Source organism: Plectropomus leopardus, chromosome 20 (genome assembly GCF_026936395.1).
Source record: "Plectropomus leopardus strain MGB_pleo_1.0 chromosome 20, ASM2693639v1, whole genome shotgun sequence".
In the NCBI taxonomy this organism is placed as follows: Eukaryota; Metazoa; Chordata; class Actinopteri; order Perciformes; family Serranidae; genus Plectropomus; species Plectropomus leopardus.
The window spans coordinates 17,860,506-17,878,799 of NC_142195.1; the positions used below are offsets into that span (position 1 = coordinate 17,860,506).

At 38.3% G+C, this 18,294-nt stretch overlaps 1 protein-coding gene across 1 annotated transcript in view; it reads left to right on the plus strand.

The window, feature by feature from the left end:
* Window positions 1-18,294, plus strand: part of LOC121959849 (neural proliferation differentiation and control protein 1) — a 28,256-nt gene that overhangs the window by 7,674 nt on the left and 2,288 nt on the right. Inside the window, exons 2-6 of the mRNA XM_042509366.2 lie at window positions 6,493-6,636; window positions 16,077-16,190; window positions 16,528-16,737; window positions 17,214-17,280; window positions 18,182-18,272. Of these exons, the coding sequence (XP_042365300.2) occupies window positions 6,493-6,636; window positions 16,077-16,190; window positions 16,528-16,737; window positions 17,214-17,280; window positions 18,182-18,272 (626 nt within the window). The remainder of the gene's footprint in view (window positions 1-6,492; window positions 6,637-16,076; window positions 16,191-16,527; window positions 16,738-17,213; window positions 17,281-18,181; window positions 18,273-18,294) is intronic.

Sequence of the window (18,294 nt, forward strand, 5' to 3'; positions counted from 1 at the left end):
TAATTTCTCCTACTCCGTCTCTTTGATTGAGCTCTAATTAACAACAGCACTGTGTGGGAGGCATAGTGGTGCAAGGACACCCTCCTATGGCGACTTGACATTCACCTCTGTACCTCCTTTGTTGAGCTGGTAAATTGATTTAAGCTGCTTTTTTATATGATTATCATGTGATGAGCACCTTCCACAGAGAAAGTGACATTATGCAACTGAGTTTGATGAAGTAAAAAGATTATGATTCAATCTGCAGGTGTACCAAAAGCATATTATCTCAATGCAAATATAAAACAAAATGGTGTTCTTCCGAATGTTTGTAATGAATGCCGTTTTTTGGACCGCCGCTCTTCGCTGATTTTCACACTTGCTTTATTTTTCCTCACCCTCTCTTTCTCCCGTTGCCATGCCTCACACATTTATAATGAAGCACACATCCAGTAGGTCTGTGTGTGTGTTTGTGTATATATGGCTCCTTTGGTGTGAGGAGAATAATTATCTGCATTCATGTGACTGCGATAGGTTCCACCATATTAACTTCCGGCGTAATGAATAACAGATGAAGCGCTGGCCAGAGGTGCTGAGATGCTTGCTCCGTTGTAATAAAGACTGCAGATTTTTGGGTCCAGAGGACATTGATTTCAAATCAGAGACTAAATGCTTCTCTTTTTGTCTTAGACACCAGGGATTCATATATGTGCCAGGATTTGCAAATTGTCTTTTGTCAGGACAAATACAGTCACTGATTCAGCAACCCACTGAAATAGTGTCTTTTGCAATTGCCACGTTATTGCACCAATATCTCAATATGCTCTCCTGTGATTCTCAGGCGTAGGTGTATCTTGTCGTTACTACAGACAGTTTCACTCTAGAGCTGTTCTCATCACTGACTGTCTGACATTTTAAATGAAAGTGAACATATTAAAGCCCTTGTTCAACTCATTTGTCAAAAAAAATGATGTGAAACTGAACGCACTTCGTAATGCAATGAATAAATGTGTGATTAATTCCTGCTTCTATGTAAAAAAAAAAACACTTTCAAAAGAGTGACCCTAACAAAGAGCAGGTTTGGTCCTGAAATGTTGAGCTTGTAATGTAATGATGCTTTTTGATGTATCAGTCTGGACCCAAGCATGAACCAAACATCTGACATTAGCCCCTTTTACACTGCCTGTTAAAGTCAGGAAAATCACAGTGTTATGTTGCCTCGTCATTCTGTAAAAAAGGTGTGATCGCAGAAGGGGGGAGGACAGAGTCATCTTGCTTTTAAGTCGACAGCGAAGGTAGAAATGTGATCTCAGGGTAAAAGGGCTACAGTCATAAAGTCACGCTGCTTGTCTAGCTTTATATATATATATATATATATATATATATATATATATAAGTTAAGATATACTTTCTTGACCCACAGGCAGTTTTTTGGGGGGGGACTCAAAGCTGCTGCATCATACAACATAGACACACATATAGTCGTATAATTTGTATTTAATCGGTTAAAGCAAAATTCTCTGATTCCAGCTTCTTAAGTGTAAATATTTTCTTTCTAGTTTCTTTACTCCTCTATAACATTAAATTGAGTATTTTAGGGTTTAGACAAAACAGGACATTTGAGGATGTCATCTTGGGCTTTGGGAAACACTGATTTACATTTTTCACAATTTTCTGACATTTGATAGAGTTAACAACTAATTTATTAATGGAGAAAACAATCAACAGATTCACCGGCAATGAAAATAATCTTTGGTTGCAGGTCTTATATGCGATGATGTATCGGCTGTAAGTATCACATTGACAGTTACCCTGTGGTTCCCAGCACTAAAATCATGCACACAGACAAACTCACAGGCACATATCCAACAGATTTATTCTTCATTGCCAAATTCTCACCGTAAACAAAGGTCAAGGAATTTTAGACAGTAACAGGTTGTTTGATCTGTGACATGAATGCAGTCATCTGCACCTGATCTGGGGCAGAAGATACCAGCAGGGTCCTGCACCTTGACCTTTTGGCTAGATTTGGAGTAATGAGACAAGAACTGAGATGATTTAATCATGTCACTGCTTACTTTAACTGTGAGGACAGTGTAACACTAGTCGCAGGAATGCAGAATTTATGGAAGCATAATGCATTCACTTAAAAAAAACAACAAAAATGATGATGATGAAAATGATTTTTGATTTAATGAGAATATTTTATCAGAATTATAAGGAAAATTGTTCACAGGAAAACAGTTTTTCCCTCTAAACAAGATAACTATCTTGTTAATTCAGAAAAATGAGAATTTACAAGATTATTATCTTGTTAATTTGGACAAACAAGAGCAGACATTTTTTAAACTTTTTGAAGAATTATCTTCAGGTTTTTTTTACTGATTGTTGAGCAAAATATGCAATTTGAGAAATTGTAAAGGGCATTGTGCAGTTTTTTTTTAATTTTAAGCCCGGACAAGAAGGTAATAACCAAATTTTTCATTAAATTAATAATTATTTGCAGCACTAAAATCAATGCAGACTGATTTAATAAGGCACCTAATCTATATTTTTTTTATCTACCTCTATTCAAGTTAGAGAGACTCTTTTTTTTTTTTTTTTGGTTTCTTTCACGAGCATGCAAAACATCTCAGATATTGTCATTATTTTCAAATAACAAAGCTGGTGGACAGTCTGCACTTACATTTATAATTGGGTGTAAGAATGAAAGCTGCCAGGAAGGAGACTACAGTAGCTTACAGAATTAAAAACAAAAACAAAAACAGATTCAGTTATATTATGGCTGTGAGTGAACCCATGATTTCTGCATCATGCACAGGCACATGTCTTAGACAGGTCTGTTTGTTATGAGACTTTTTTTTTTCTCTATAGCCATGCAGGATGAAGAAAATCAATAGGAACACGTGGAAAGAGCAGGCAAAGGTTTGACACCTGGAGAGTAATTCAAAGAAAGCCATGTGCATGTAAAAATAGAAGCCACGACAATTAAGGGAGGAGAAGAGAAAACGAGTAATACAGTGAACACTGTTCGATGAAAGCAGGAATGAGTGGATTCGACACGTGATCCTGTCACTCCCACAGGGATGTGGAATAATTTAGACACGGGGCAGAGCAGGTGAGGCAGCAATTAAAAGTGGAAGTGAGAGAGTTGTTGCCAAGCTGTGGGAAAAGAAAAAGACACAGCGTGACTTTAAACAACAACAAAGACACTCAGGGAGTTGTCTACCTGCCTGTTAGTTTTGTGGCTATTTGATTTATGGCACTAAGTAAAACATTTGCTTTCTACCTATAAATGTAAGAGTGAATCATCCAATGGCCCAAATATCCCCATCCTCCCGCTCTCTCTGTCTCTGACATAAACAGACAACAAAGCTTCTCAGATTACACATGCGTCACTCCACCTCTTACTCCCTGAGGACGAACAGTCGATGACATGAGAACATGTGGACGCGTGTGTCCATCTCCCCGTGGTGTTGTTGTGATGATGGGTAGACTTGTCAAAATGGGTGTTTGAGTGTCTGTGGTTAGTATGTCTGTACAAGTATTTGTTTTTCTAAGGTATTTGCACACACTTGATGTTGTTGAAATATTCAGATCTTCGTTAGTATTTGTTTTTAGTTATACATTCCAGTAATGCGGATCTCCTAATTTAAGGGAAAGTTTATTTCTTCTTTTTTTTTTTTTAATTTTTAGATCAACAATCATGTTATGATTTCTATATTTAACAAAAAGGTATTGTGTATTAAAAAATGAATTTGTGAATCTTTTTATAATGTACTTTTATTCCCTTTTCATTGCTTGCATAGTATACCTGAAAGAAAGATTTTCTTTAAAAAATGTGTAGACTCATACAGAAGTAATCCCTCTCAAACATCATTTATGAACCCTTAGAAGTTTGTGGTGGTGTTGTATTTATCTGCCTGTATTTTCTCATTTTCATCTTGTTTTGCTGTGTTTGGGACACAGCCAACAACAGTGTGCAGCAACTATCACTCACAAAGTGAACACGAGTAAATGTAACACACACTTACATTGCACCTTAACTAGAAATTTGATGAGACATGACAGAGGTAAGACATTTTACCACATCAGCTGGACATACTGCTTATTTTTAGTGGGTGTTTAAAAATGTTATAGCTTGCGGGATGAAGGACAGTTTTGATCTGTTTTTTTTTTTTTAAAGGTAATAACGTCGTTAAGATGGGAGTAAGTGAAATGAGGAGGCTAGTGGATGCCTCTTGCTGTTTTTGAATCAGAATCAGAATCAGAAATACTTTATTGATCCCCGACGGGAAATTGGCTTTAGTTGCAGATGCTCCCATTCTAAATTCTTAAAAGAAGTAGGAAAATGTAGAATATATCAATAAAATGTAAACATAAGTACAAATATAAAATAAATATATCTAAACACTGAAGTATAAATATAAATGTACATTTGTTCTTGTTACTACCGTGTGATAAATAAAACAACTGATTACCAACATTTGAATATAGAATATTACACATGGATGTAGTTATTGCACTGGATTATTGCACATCAAAGTAGTTATTGCACGTTATCAGAGTGTCTGTTTGCCTTGTTTATAACGCTGTCTCTGTAAATACATCCAATATTTGGCAGTTTAATCCCCAACAGTTTGCTGGCTTTAGTTACTGTTTTCCTAAAAGTCTTTCTCTGTGTAGTAGCATTTCCAGCAGATGATGCAGAATGTCAAAACAATTTCAATAAAAGCAGAGTAAAATGTGCAGAATTTTTGCATTGACATTAAAAGACAACAGTTTCTTTAAGAAATACATTCTCTGTTGTGTCTTAGTTTTTAAGCAATCAGTCCAGAAGTCCCATTTAAGTTTGTGGTCTAGCACAATACCAAGGTACTTGTATTATGTCATAGACTGGATTGACAGGTCAGACAAAGCAGCAGTTGAAGTAGAGTAAATGGAAAATAAACATAGACTCTGCACAGTTATAAATATGTAATCAATCCATCCAATGCAAAGTAATTTGCAAACGTCAAAATTAAGAGATACACATAACACAAAGTAAATATTTAGTGAATTTTAGAATTAAAAAAAGATTGTTTAGAAAATGTATATTGATAGATGTACGCGTGCCTATATTTGTACGCATACACAGACAAAAAAAGCACGTCTCCAGTCCCAGTGCCCCTTTTCTCTCTGCTCTTCATCCCAGCAACACTCCCAGTCTGCACATGTGCTCTTCAGTAAGTCCTTGTTGCCTTGGAGGTCATTGAGATTTCACCGTCAGTTGTCATGTGCAATTCTCTTCTCTAATATAGCAACTGAAACAAATCAGATTAGGAGAAACGCCTGCACTCTGTTGCAAAACAGAAAAACATGCATTTTCCCAGCATTAACATTTTACTGTATCTTGTAGCACCTCGGTAAGTTCTGATTTATCAGAGCCTCATCACAGAGGTAGTGATAAGCACATAAATGAAAAAGGGTTTTCTTTTATTGGGTTTTGAATACAGAAAAACATACCAATACGTAAAACAATATATAAAACAGTGCAAAACAAACCCTTAGACCTACATATACCAGATGCAAAACATAGCCCAGCTAGTGGATAAATGAAATTAAAAATAAAAACGAAGCAAACTAACAAACAGAAAGGGAAAATGACCACCAAACTCAAACCTTTTTTCACAACACTATTCTGTCACTTACAGACGTGAATATCTCTGACCTTTGAGACCCATTATCCCCTTAAAAATACCGTGTTCCACTCTCTTGCCACCTTATATCACCTCCTGCCTGTTATGTCACTATCAACACCCACTGTGGTGTTCACCTTTCACTGGCTCGCTGGCTCGCTGTGCAGCTCTGCCGGGCTCATTATCTGCTCTAATAGCGCCCCAGTGCTCCACCTGCCCTCTGCTACCAAACACACCTGCTGAGGATCTGTGACCCACTTCTGCCCTCCCAAACTGTGTGTGTGTGGGTGGGTGTTGTGTTTTTGTTGCAAACCAACAGTTATCAGGCCAACTGATTATCTAACTTGATTGCAGGCAGGCAGCTGTGGATCACTCTTTAGTTTGGTTTGACTTGGCTCGGATTGTCAAACAGGTGGAGCTCACCACGTTGCGAAATGCAGAAAATGCTTCAAAATGCACTCGTCAAACATTCCTAACCTATCTCACAAACCTCGCCTATGTAGAAGCTGTAATGATGTGACAGCAAATGCTTAAAATTAAAAAAAAAAAACCTCTGTGACCCTGTGATGTAATTCTGACATCAGCAGACGCTCTGTTTGAGGGCAGATGTCTCATCTCTGAATGGAGCTGAAGAGCTGACACATCCACTAATGAAAGGAGTGTTGGTTGTAAAAGTTGAAGCATCTCTTAATGAAAGGGTTTTTATATAGTACTTCTTTCCACACAAAGACTGTGACTTAACTATCTCATTAAAAGCATAATCTCTGCATCACAGCAGTGTGGTTTGGATACTAATAAAACTTTTGTTATCTCTCTCTCTCTCTCTCTCACACAGCTCACAGTAGATGCCTTTTAGACTGTGCCAGTGAGAGACGTGAATTCTGCAGGGCTGGCACTACCCACTGTGGCCCCTGCCTCTTGCCATTGGTGGAGAATGAGGAGGGACGATGTGTGAGGAGAAAGAGGCACCATCAACATGGTATGAAATGTACAAACATTTCACACAAACATATGTGCAATTTTGCATTCACTACGATCAAGTGGAAATCTGAAGGAATAAAAAAATGTAATTGTAAAATGAATATATATCGATTTTGGACAGTTGGTTGGATAAAACAAGGACTTGATAGACCGCTTTTTTATAGACAAAGTAATTCATTGAGGAAAATAATCATGCACAAACACATGGAACTTTATGACTAGTGTGTTTGCTGAAAACACAGAAAAGATAGCCTTGACAAGTGTAAACTGAAGATTGATTAATACTGACTATTTACAACCTCAGGTCCACTGAGACAACCTGCTTATCGTTTAAATGACAGTCACAACAGGAGTGCATGTGAATGTCCCGACTGACTCACTGCCATTATTTCTCTGCTTCTTTTAACATCTTCTCTTCACATTCATTCTTTGTCACTCCCCCCTTTATTCTCAGTTCATCTCTGTATGCCCACATCTCTCTTCCACCTCCTTCTCTCAGCTGACTATTGATTACATGCCCTCCTTCTCCTCCCATCAATCTTAGTTTGATCTCTTTATTCCTCTCTCCCTTTTAGTATCTTGTGCATCTCCACCAGTCCAGTTTCTTGCCCACTTCTCTCCCTACATCCTTGTTGGGGTCTTTGCTCTTCCCTCTTCGCCCATGCATATCTGTGACAACTATGGTGCGGTCTGATCCTCTGTGTTTTTAATCCGCCTCTGCCCCTGCTGCGTCTGCAACACACATGCACCGCCCCCGCACTGGCGGCTTTAATCACTTAGACGACATGCCTCTCTCTCTCTCTCTCTCTCCGTCTCTCTCACTCGTGCCCTTCATCTCTATCTCTGAATCTAATGTCATTCAACAAGAGAGCCAAGCTGCGAAAATAAATCTTATTTTTCTGATTTCCATGGCACAACATCGCACTGCTGGCACGCACGCCGTGTTTCGAGATGGCGCTGTAGAAATGAGAGAGAGAGAGAGAAATTGAAACATCTTGTGTATGTTTGAGCGCACTGGCTGCACAAACGTGTGTGTGTGTGTGTGTGTGTGACTGTGTGTATTTATGTCTGTCAGTGGGCACGTGTGTGTTCTCTGCAGGATTAATAATTTAGATGGGTCTGCGGCAGGAGAGGATACAAACTTGGCTTGAATTATTGGCAGCAGCATCAGAGAGGGAAGTAAACATGTGGAGGAGATGAGTGTGAGGATGTTCTGAAGAGAAAGGTCACATCATGCAGAAGAACAGAGGATGTGTATTTTATGCAGCACATTCAGATGATTAAACCTGATCAGTTATTAGCATTTGGACTTTGGATTCGATATCATATGGTATGCTGTTGTGTGTGTGGTGTTGTGAATCCAGCACATCGTAGGCCTCAGCTAAGCTCCCCAGTGGTTACATAAACCCCCGGGAGACCACAGGACAAAGTAATCCGCATGGAAGACTGACTGCCTCCTTTTCACACTCGCATGCACACGTGTACACAAAAACCCACACTAAATGTTGAAATGAACAGATGAAATTACTATAATTTCACTCTCCTAAATATACCACATTTGGTTTGTTTGGTTTGTCAGGGGCCACGCACATCCCTTAATGCATCACAACACAGCAAAGAGCTGCAGTCCAGCTGAGCTGTGGTCGTTTGGCAGCATTACAGACTGCAAATTACACCTCTGAAGTCACTCTGCTGTCACATCAGAGCAAATTTGATGGCTGTGTATTTACGACTAAACAACTGATTATCTAAAATTTGTGCACTTGCTAAAGCATGAAAAACACATTATCAAACTCAAATTCTGACGCACGATTTGCCCACACTCCCAGTATAAGTCACTTCATTTGCTCTTTTTTTCTTTTATTTGTCTCACTCACAGATGCATTCACTCATAACTAAACCTTTGTTGGCTATTCTTCCAATTCAGTTTCCAACATCAGCTGAGTCACTGGCTTTGCAGAAGGTTGAACTTTCAACTTTTTTAATGCTTTATAGAAGAATTACAATAATATCAGAAAGCCCCCTTTTAAAAGTCATGTTTTACAATAATTATATGCTGGGACTGTGTGTGGGTCAGAGAGTAATATACGATTTAATGTCTGTTCGAGAATAGCATGTGAATTTGTACTTATACAAGATTACATGTCCTTAGAAAAAGTGAGACTGAAGAGCAGTGCAGATGGTCCAGGATACTGCAGTCATCCTTCATTTACACCACACAGGACCTCGTCACTCTCCTCCTGCTTTGCCTCCTCTTGCTCTAGAAAGGCTACTATAGCCACTGTTATAAGGCTGCTTTATACCGACTACCCAAGCGTCAGCCTCCAGGGCTGAAAAATGAAGCCAAAGAAGTGCCAGAAACTGAAGTTCCTCTATCTCCATTGACCCCCATGTTAAAATGCCTCCACAGCAAAGTATGGTTCTGATCTTTAAAGCTAATTTCTCCATTTATGACAACAGCACAGGGTGAGATTTTATAAAACATACCTGTTTAAAATTACACATAAGTAAGGTTGTGCCTGCTTTTAGCGACAAGCTGTCTGCCAAGCAGCATCAAAGTCAATAGCCCTTTTTACACAGAGATTGCGCTACAGGGTGGCTGCTAAGTCCCTTCTTCATGCCTCCTTTGTGTGTTTACACAGAACCAAATGACCGTGGCATTATGCTGTCCCACTGTGTGATTATAGACTTCATGCCAACATCCCATATTCCGCCTCATGGTTCTGAAATAAAGGTACGATTGTGGAATATGGGGGACCAAGTTGTCTTTCCTTTAAGCCGGCAGCAGAGGTAGAAACAGCACCAAATCAGTGGCTTTGTAAAAGGGGAGAGCTGGACGAACAGGACAGGTGTGACATTTAATTGATGTGTTATGTGTGCGACCCACCGGTAGGAGATTTTAAAAGCACATAGCAGCTAACTCAAAGAAAAACAGCAACTGAAAATGTCTGCAAGCTGGGGGGGCAATGAGGTTCAGGAGATCCTTACCCTCTGAGCAGAGAACGGGATCAACCACCATTTAAAAGGGACAATAAATTATTGTTATTGCCATGCTATTCCATTGTTATCGCATGGAAAGCACTGCCAGAAGTCTATGAAATGTCACAATAGAGGCTGACTCTGTTGTGTTACACGTCACACCTCTTTTACTTCTGGAACACCAGCATGCTGTCTAAAATCAAACACGACACTATGCCCAAGTAGTTTGGTTCTTACTTGTTAGTGCAGTTGACTAATCGGGTGTTGTGGCCCCGGTCATTCAAAACATTTTTTGTCTATTTGGACATTTTATATGGTTTAGTTATTGCATATTATAGACATTCACATTTACAATTATATTCACAAATGTGCTTTGGCCTTTTGACTGCATTTACCTTCACAGTGATGAAAATAATGGACTTTTCAATTATTTTCAATTAAATCAATGAATCGATCTCTCCTTTCCCAGTCACTGTCAACACCGCATCTTTAACTGTAATGTACTCTTCTATCTTCCTCTCGTCTAAATCACACGGATCACTTGCATATCTTGTATTCACTTATTATATCAGCGCTTCTCTGTCAGACATTATTATCCTTCTGTGACCTTGCACTTGTTTGACTGCCCATAAATTGCAGTAATTCATTGTTTTTCTGCCTTTGTAATGTGTGGAAATAACTCTGCATGGATTAAAAAACATAAAATATTTCACATACGCATCTTAAAGAGGATGGTAGCAGTAGTGCACATGAACAAGTGTGGCAGTCAGCACTTTTTATTGCAAGTAAGACCGGCTTATATTTGACATGGAGGTGTGCTCTGCCATTGGTAAACATACGCTATGCCTCAAAGCCATGTCCTTTGTTCGGGAGCTGCTCAAATAGACGGTGAATGGTATGTATTCTTTAGATGCAGACAAATAGTGTGTTTTACAGGCTGTGTCTTTCTGTCCTCCTCATTTTCTCTCACAGCCACACATATTAGACTCTGTCTGTTCCTGCTTATTGAGTATGCGTGTTGGTATTTTTTTACATCATGTAATAGATAATAGAGCAGTTAACGAGGACCAAGACATTCAAGCAGCATTTGGAGTGGCTCAGTGACACACAACATGAACAAATATCCTGCAGCCGTTTACTTTGGTAACACGATCACAAATGGCAAGCTGTTTTAAGCAAAAAACAAGAAGATGGAGGCTCATAAACACCTTACATAAGTTTTAGACAGGTGTGACAGGCAAATGGTAACCATGATTCAAACGTAAAATAAAGTATATAATAAAACTACAAAATGTCTCCATACTGCTAATGTTATCAACCACTTTAAAAAAAAAAAAAAAAAAGATTAAATAAGTAAACAGGAGAAACAGACAGGTCGATATACGTGGTTGTAAATCTGTAAATGGCTCAAATGCTGATATTTCACTATTGCAGTTTTTGGTGTGTCTTCCCTATTTATTTTTGAGATGAAAATGTGCATTTGTAAATAATTTTTGGATTATTTTTGGCAAAAAAGGGAAAGCAGGAAAATATGTCTGTTTTATTGCAGCCTTGGAAGTGTTTCCATTGCTCATTTCATTTTCATTTTTTATTCATTTTTAAAACAATGGACAAAAGAGAGGTGGGATTATTTACTGAAGGTTAGAACATTGTAAAAAAAAAAAATCCATATTTGCTAGAAGCTCTGCAGTCAGCTGTGACTAAGTTTTTACAACAGATGGGAGGGTGACTCGCTGACACGATTACAAGTTATGCTTCCTTACACAAAAATACATTTGAACTCTGTGCCACTCCCTCATTCTTTTTTTTTTTTTTTTTTTTTTTCCTCATTGTTTTTATTGCAGTTTTTACATTTTAATACAGAACAATGTCTTTAACAGACACACAAAAAATAAATGATGGGAATGAAAATTAATTAATTAATTTAAAAAAAAAAAAAAAAAATAATAATAATAATAATAATAATAATAATAATAATAAATAAGTAAAATTAATTAATTAATTAAATAAATAGATAAATCAATAAATAAAATAAAATAAAGTTCCCTCATTCTAAAAACAGACACACTAACAAAACAAACATGAGTTTCTCTATAAACTTTTTTAGTTGTTTATTCTGTCAAGAGTTTGATTTAAGAGAGTTTGAGAATAAAGTATCAGCCAGACCTGCAGTCACCCAATCTGTCTTTCTCTTACCTCTATTACACATAATAAATCTCCCACTAGAGGGCAGCAGGACACTCTGAGTATAGGTCTATATTGTGTGGACAGGACTGGGGACAGGCCCACAGTGAGGGGGAGACACTGTTATCACTCACAACTTTCACTTCAACTCAGAATGGTTACGTGACAAATTTGTAGCTTGATAGTTTAAAATCGAGTGCATTGTTGTAGCACTGAAATAATCACTTGATTGACACAGTATCAGTGATATGTTGATAGATATATCTGCCTGGATTTATATGACATTTCTGTCATAGAAAGTTTTGGTGCGATATAGAGAAAAAATAAAGTCTCATCTGAAAGCTGTAGATTCTTCAGAGGGGATGTTTTCTTTTTGTTGTGTTTTTTTTTCTTTGTAGTGTTAATAAAATAAATAAAAATAATGTTATATGAAATACATGTTAACTTCAATCTTAGCTCAACTAAAACATTGCATTATGTCAAACCTATTTATTTCAACTTTATCCCAAGTGTCTTTCTTTTTTTTCTTTGAAAGTTGACAACATCAATTCAAAACATGGCGTATTTACAGTCAAAAAACAAGTGACAAGTACTCTCTTTTTGCAATCAGCCACTTTAAATCAATGTTCAACTTGAATCTGTCTAACACAGGTTTTCCCAGGTAAATTCTATAAGCTATTCTATTAAGCTCTTTTTTGTGTTATCGTATTTGGATATACTATAAAATTACATCACAGTACATTTTGCAGTTTTCATACAAATGTCAGGCAGAAAGTCAGAAGTAAAGTGACAAGATCTGTGAATCTTTCTGGTTTAGAGTTTTTAAGTAAGGACGAGGGGCAACAGGAAGGGAGAATGTGTGTGTGTGTGCGCATGTGTTTGGGGAGGAAGAAATGTGAATGGTTTTTAAGTGGGAAAATAGAACAGCACAGATGTGTGTGACCTACAATCCCTGTTGAGCTGTTTAGTGTTTGTTTGTTGTACCCAGCTGCTCCCTGGGTGCCTCTCAAGAGGTTATGGGTCATTATCAAGCCGGTGACAAAACTCCCTTACACAGGGAGAGGTGTGCGTGCTTAGTCAGTGTGTGACAAACCACACACATTCACACAATCACCGCCTTTTTTCTAGGTGAATATCAACTTCGGGCTGGGTAGGGACTTGAGGAAATAAATACTGCTCGTCCATTTGTAACCATTTTTCTGCAGATTTTAAATCAGTTCATGTTTGCAACAAGTTCCATAACTCATTCAACATTATAGGTCATGTATTCCCACCCTCTAATACAAAAACATGCTTTGCTGTGGGGCCAATTTTGCAAAATGACAGGAGGCCAGGGGCCATTTAATAAACAATCATTAATAATATTTATCAGAATAAAAAAAATAAATTATGTTAATCCAGTCACAGTAGCCCTGCACAGGTCAGGTGTATACAAAGGCATCCCCAGGATTTGAGAGAATTTGGGGCTTGGCCTGGCTCCCAGTCATCAGGTCCAGGGGATCCACCCCTCTACAAAAAAAAAAAAAAAAAATCCCTGCGTGAATCAGTTTATATTCATTATAAATTAGAAAATGGTCCACGAACCACCCAGCAACCTATCACAGCCAGATTTGACTTGTGAGCTGTAAGTTGAGTATAAATTCATAGAAAAAGTAGTAATTTACCTTCTTTACAGTTTGTGGTGTCCTGTCAACAGTTTTACAGACATCTCTTTTATAATGTTGATCTATGGGTTTACGGAGAAAATTCTTTTTTAGGCTGCAGGAGATTTTATTTATTTATCTATATATTTTTGTGCCACTGGGAAAAATTGGAATCTAGACAAAGCAGCATTCATGGGGGCCTCAGTATGATCCACAGGAGCATTTCCTAAATTAACACACTTAATGGTCGCAATTTAAAACACGCAGTGAAACTGTCCCAGTAAACTTGTGTTTGGTACGTGACAAAATTTAGTATGTTATATAAATTAAAATATGTACTTTTTTAAAGCTGTTGTATATAACTCTGGAGTAAGATAGCTTATTGTTGAGTCAGTCTCATTCCTGCTTTGGGTTGGTGGTTTGGTCTGACTACCAACCCCAAGCGTTTGTATTTGACGACCAAGGAATGAGACTCAGCAATCACCTATCTTTCTCCAGAGTTACATACAACATCTTTATTTTACTACTTGTTAGTTACTTGTTATCAAATAGGTAAAATAACTCGATGTTAATTTTTGGTTTCACATGGGACACAAACAGGGGTCTCCTTGTTCAAAGTCCTGTGTTTGTTTGACCTTCTTATGCAAACTTTGTTGCTGTTTCTACTACATCACTTGACTTCCTCCTTTGCTCCCAGCGTCAGCCACTTGCCATTGCCACCTAATAATAAACATACACACTGGTCATAATAAATTGCTTGACAACCTGGGGGGATCTGCATTTGCAGGACAGTCTTCTTTGGACATACCGCCAATAAATAGTTCATCTTTTTTTAGAATCTCCTTTAAAATTTGAACCTGTGTAACCACCACATGCTCCTGCCGAGCACACGGGCACGGTTGGAGATCTCAGCCACCTGCAAAGTACAGATGGTGCATCCCGCCTCCACAGACAGCGCCAATGGAGTGCACTAAATGGCCATTAGTGGAGGGGGGTAAGAAAGTAACAAAGCAAGCAGTGAAAGTGCTGGCATGTCATATCATACACATTAGCTCAGCCAGATGGCTGACCTTCTGGAGCAAAAGTGACACTGTAATCATTAATATAATGTAGGTGGCTGCAAAAGGTGTGTAATAATTTTTGTTTTAGTTTTATAGGTACAGGTCATTTTTTTGCACTGGTTTCTACATGGATAATAATCAAACAGACTGCATGTATTAGAAAGGGATGCTAAATGTGTCATCTGTTAATTTAGCTTTTTTATGCAAGCACCTTTAGTTTTTTGTGCTTTTTTCCTTCTTAACCTCTCTTCTCATACCCTGTCGCCTCTCCAGCTTTGAGTATAAATACTTATAATTTGATATTTGATAAATTGCAGGGTAACTTCATGAGGGAAATAGCACTTTGATCACTGCCATTAGCAGCAAGCTATGGGATCTATTGTCAATGTGGCAACTGAAGCCCAGTGAAGCCAGTGTATGGCTGATTGCTCTGGCCCCCTGCAGTGCTTCCTCCCCCGGCCACACACACACACACACACAAACACACACACTATCGGCCCTGGTCGCCCTGGACACCTCGGCAGTAACGCAGGAATGTGGCTCACTGTCTGGCCTCAAGGGCTGTTAACAACAGTTTAGTATTGTTTCCTTTTTTTATCAGTCCATAAACAAACAACACTCATGGGCACACTCCCTGTCCATCACCTCAGAGGCAAGACCTTGAAAAACACATGTATATGTGCCCAAACCATGTGCATGTGCTCGCAGGCTCTCTTTCTAACACACATTAGTTAGCCATTATCAGTGCATCAGCTGCAAAATTAGGTATTACAGACATTGAAAAAGACATTGGACAACAATTTTGAAATTTAGAGCTAATTAGTCAATTAGTCAACTAACTAAAGGTGCATCTGCAACTATTTAGATATTCTTTAATCTTTAATGGTTCTATGCAGGAGCTGTTGGCAACTGTTTGTAAACAGTATTGAGAGTGAAAGTGAAAGCCAACTCTAGCTTTGTCCTCTTGGCATTTTGCCTCGCTATGTTTGCATTTTTTCTGCACTGTGTCTGGAATTTCTGAAGCTTCAATCAGCTTTGTACCATAACGATGTGGTCAGTTTGTGTAAATTAACTGTGGTAAACTTCCCTCTATTTTGCCTACACCCAAAGCTCCCTTCACAGATGCCACATCTCTTTATCTGTTACCTCTGCTCATATAGCACCAATTTCAAAAGTATTTGCATTTGTCGATTACATAGACAGCCCAGTTTGATGTAAAGACCATCTTTCCCACAGTGAAATATTTAAGTACCCCTACAGAACAAAAACATAAGAAGTCTTTTGTTTGAAGATTCATATATTGTTGATTGCAGAAGAGGCTAAATATTTGCTAATATGGGAATATTGGTCTGACAGTAGGTGTTTAGCCCTCATAACTGCTTGTGATTCATATGAAGTTACTTCCCCTGGTAGCTAACTGATTAGTATGTTATGTGTTTGAATGAAGGTGCTTTGTTTATGTTAAGAGGCCTTATGTGTCACATAGAATCTGGATTTCCTGTTTGACAATTAAAGCCAGTTTGATATAGTATGTTGAAACAGTAATATTTGGAATCTTGTCTGCTCTTTAGACAAAGTGGCATTCTACTCTGCCCTGGATGAAGAGATCGATTACCTTCACTCCGTCATCGAAAAACAGCAAGTGTCAGAGATCAAGTCACCAGGAAAGCAATCCAAACCTCTCGGTAAGAGCCCTGAAAGTAAACATATTACTTTTTAGTAAGGATGTATGGGATAAAGTCAAGTCTGAGGGCTGGTCTTCTAATACAAAGAATGATTTTTAATTTTCTTCCAACATGTCCTCTAATTGTCCAAGAAACCCCGACCCCACCCCACACACGCACACAAAATCTGACAGAAAGGCAGACTTGTCTGGTGCAGTAATGTGTTCATCTGCAGTGGGAATGAAGCCAGTCACCTATATTTAGCGGGTTTACCCGTGTTTTTAAAAACCTGCGCGCACGTGCTAATTTTGGGGGGAATGGGGTATATCTGTCTCTGTGTTCTCCACTGTCTCTTCAGCTGCCGGCACCTCCCAGACAGATGTTAAAAAAAGCAAGACAGATGCCTCCAAAAGCAAACAGAAAAGCCAGAGTCGTCAATCAGCTGAAGTCCTGAATGCCACCACTGAAGCACAACACACACCAACCCCTGAGGCCAGGGCTACTGGAGTGGTGGGCCGAGTTGGTCCCATAGCTGTGCCAACATCCAAAAATGACAAAATTATTGTCAGTGAGTATGATTTTATGTCCTCGACACAGACCAAAAGGCTTTACGGCACCAGGAAGTGAAAGCCACATTGGTGGTATAAGATACCAGTAAGAACAGATGATGGATGGAAATCCAATCTAATTACATGTTATTAAAATTTGGGATTTTTTTTTCAGCCTTATTTCTTGTTAAGCAGTTTGCTGTCTACTGATGCTAGCAAGACTTAATCACTTTTGTTTTCCATTTGACCAAACAGAACAATTAATTATTTTCATACCAGTGTGTGTGTCGCATTTATTATCCTTTTCACAAGGTGACAATAACAAGTCATTATGAGCAAATGAGCTCAGATATAATTATATAATTATATTAGGTATATACAAAAAAATGTCTCAGTAGGATTGCCATTTGACTCCCAATCAATCACTCATGATTTATTCCTCAACATGCCCTGTACCCCTTTTCTTTTTTCTCTTTTATTTTGTATTAACCTACAGTTATGATCTCAGTGTGTGTGGCGTTGGGCACTTTGGCAGTGATTCTGGCAAGCGTCTGTTTCGTCAAGTAAGTCTGAACACCTGCATTCACAAACAACACAAGAGAAAGACCTTATTTGGTCTTTTTGTTGTTAAGTAAATTCTCTAAACCAAATGAAATGTAGGCCTAATGCAAAAGCCAAACTGAGTTCATTGTAGTCAGATTTAATTGCATAATAAAACACATGGGACACTTATTAATGCTTGTGAATTAGTAAAAAGAGAGTCTCTATTTTTCGTAATCAGTTAAAGGGTAATTTTGGTATTTTTCAAGCTGGATCCTAATTTCCCATGTTTGTGTGTCTAAGTAAGAAATGGAAAAAAGATCTTTTTTGTCTATCCTTTTTGTTTAACGAGAAACAACCTGACTCACCAGACTCCAGAAACACCAGACTCCATTCAAATAAAAAAGTAATGTCATTATTGTAAAACACACTTTATTCAAAGTCAACAGAAACAAAATAAAACTCACAAAAGCCATTTTGATTGATCCCTTCACTGCTCCAACAATCCCCTACTCTGGTTTGGTTGAAACAAACCATTAATTTACCCAGTTAGATGTGAAAATATGCTGCCTCTATACATGTTAAAATTACTGTTTATTTAAATGGAGTCTGGTAGGTTTGGCGATGGCAAATTAGGGACTGTTTCTGGATGAATAATGAGGATCTTACTCTTAAACACAAAGGTCTGTCTCTGCACCAGTGATAAATTAGATTCACTTGTGGATTACTCAGACAGTTTTACATTGTGTTTGTGTATATTTATACATTTTATCACACTTGTTTGACCCTTAAAATAAAGTGTACTTCCACTCGCTGTTCATGCATGATTAGCTGTGAGCTCACTTTAAAGGCGGTTTTGTCGTCAGAGGCACGAAACAGCTCTCAGTATTGCAGGGGACTCACATTCACGATTCCCCACCACAGGGTACAAAAAGACTCACGTCTGGCACAGAAGGTGGATTACCCTGCTTTCAAAGGGACAGGCATGCCTGCTGCCACCACCAACGGTACCTCGGTAAGCACACAGCTCTTCCTTC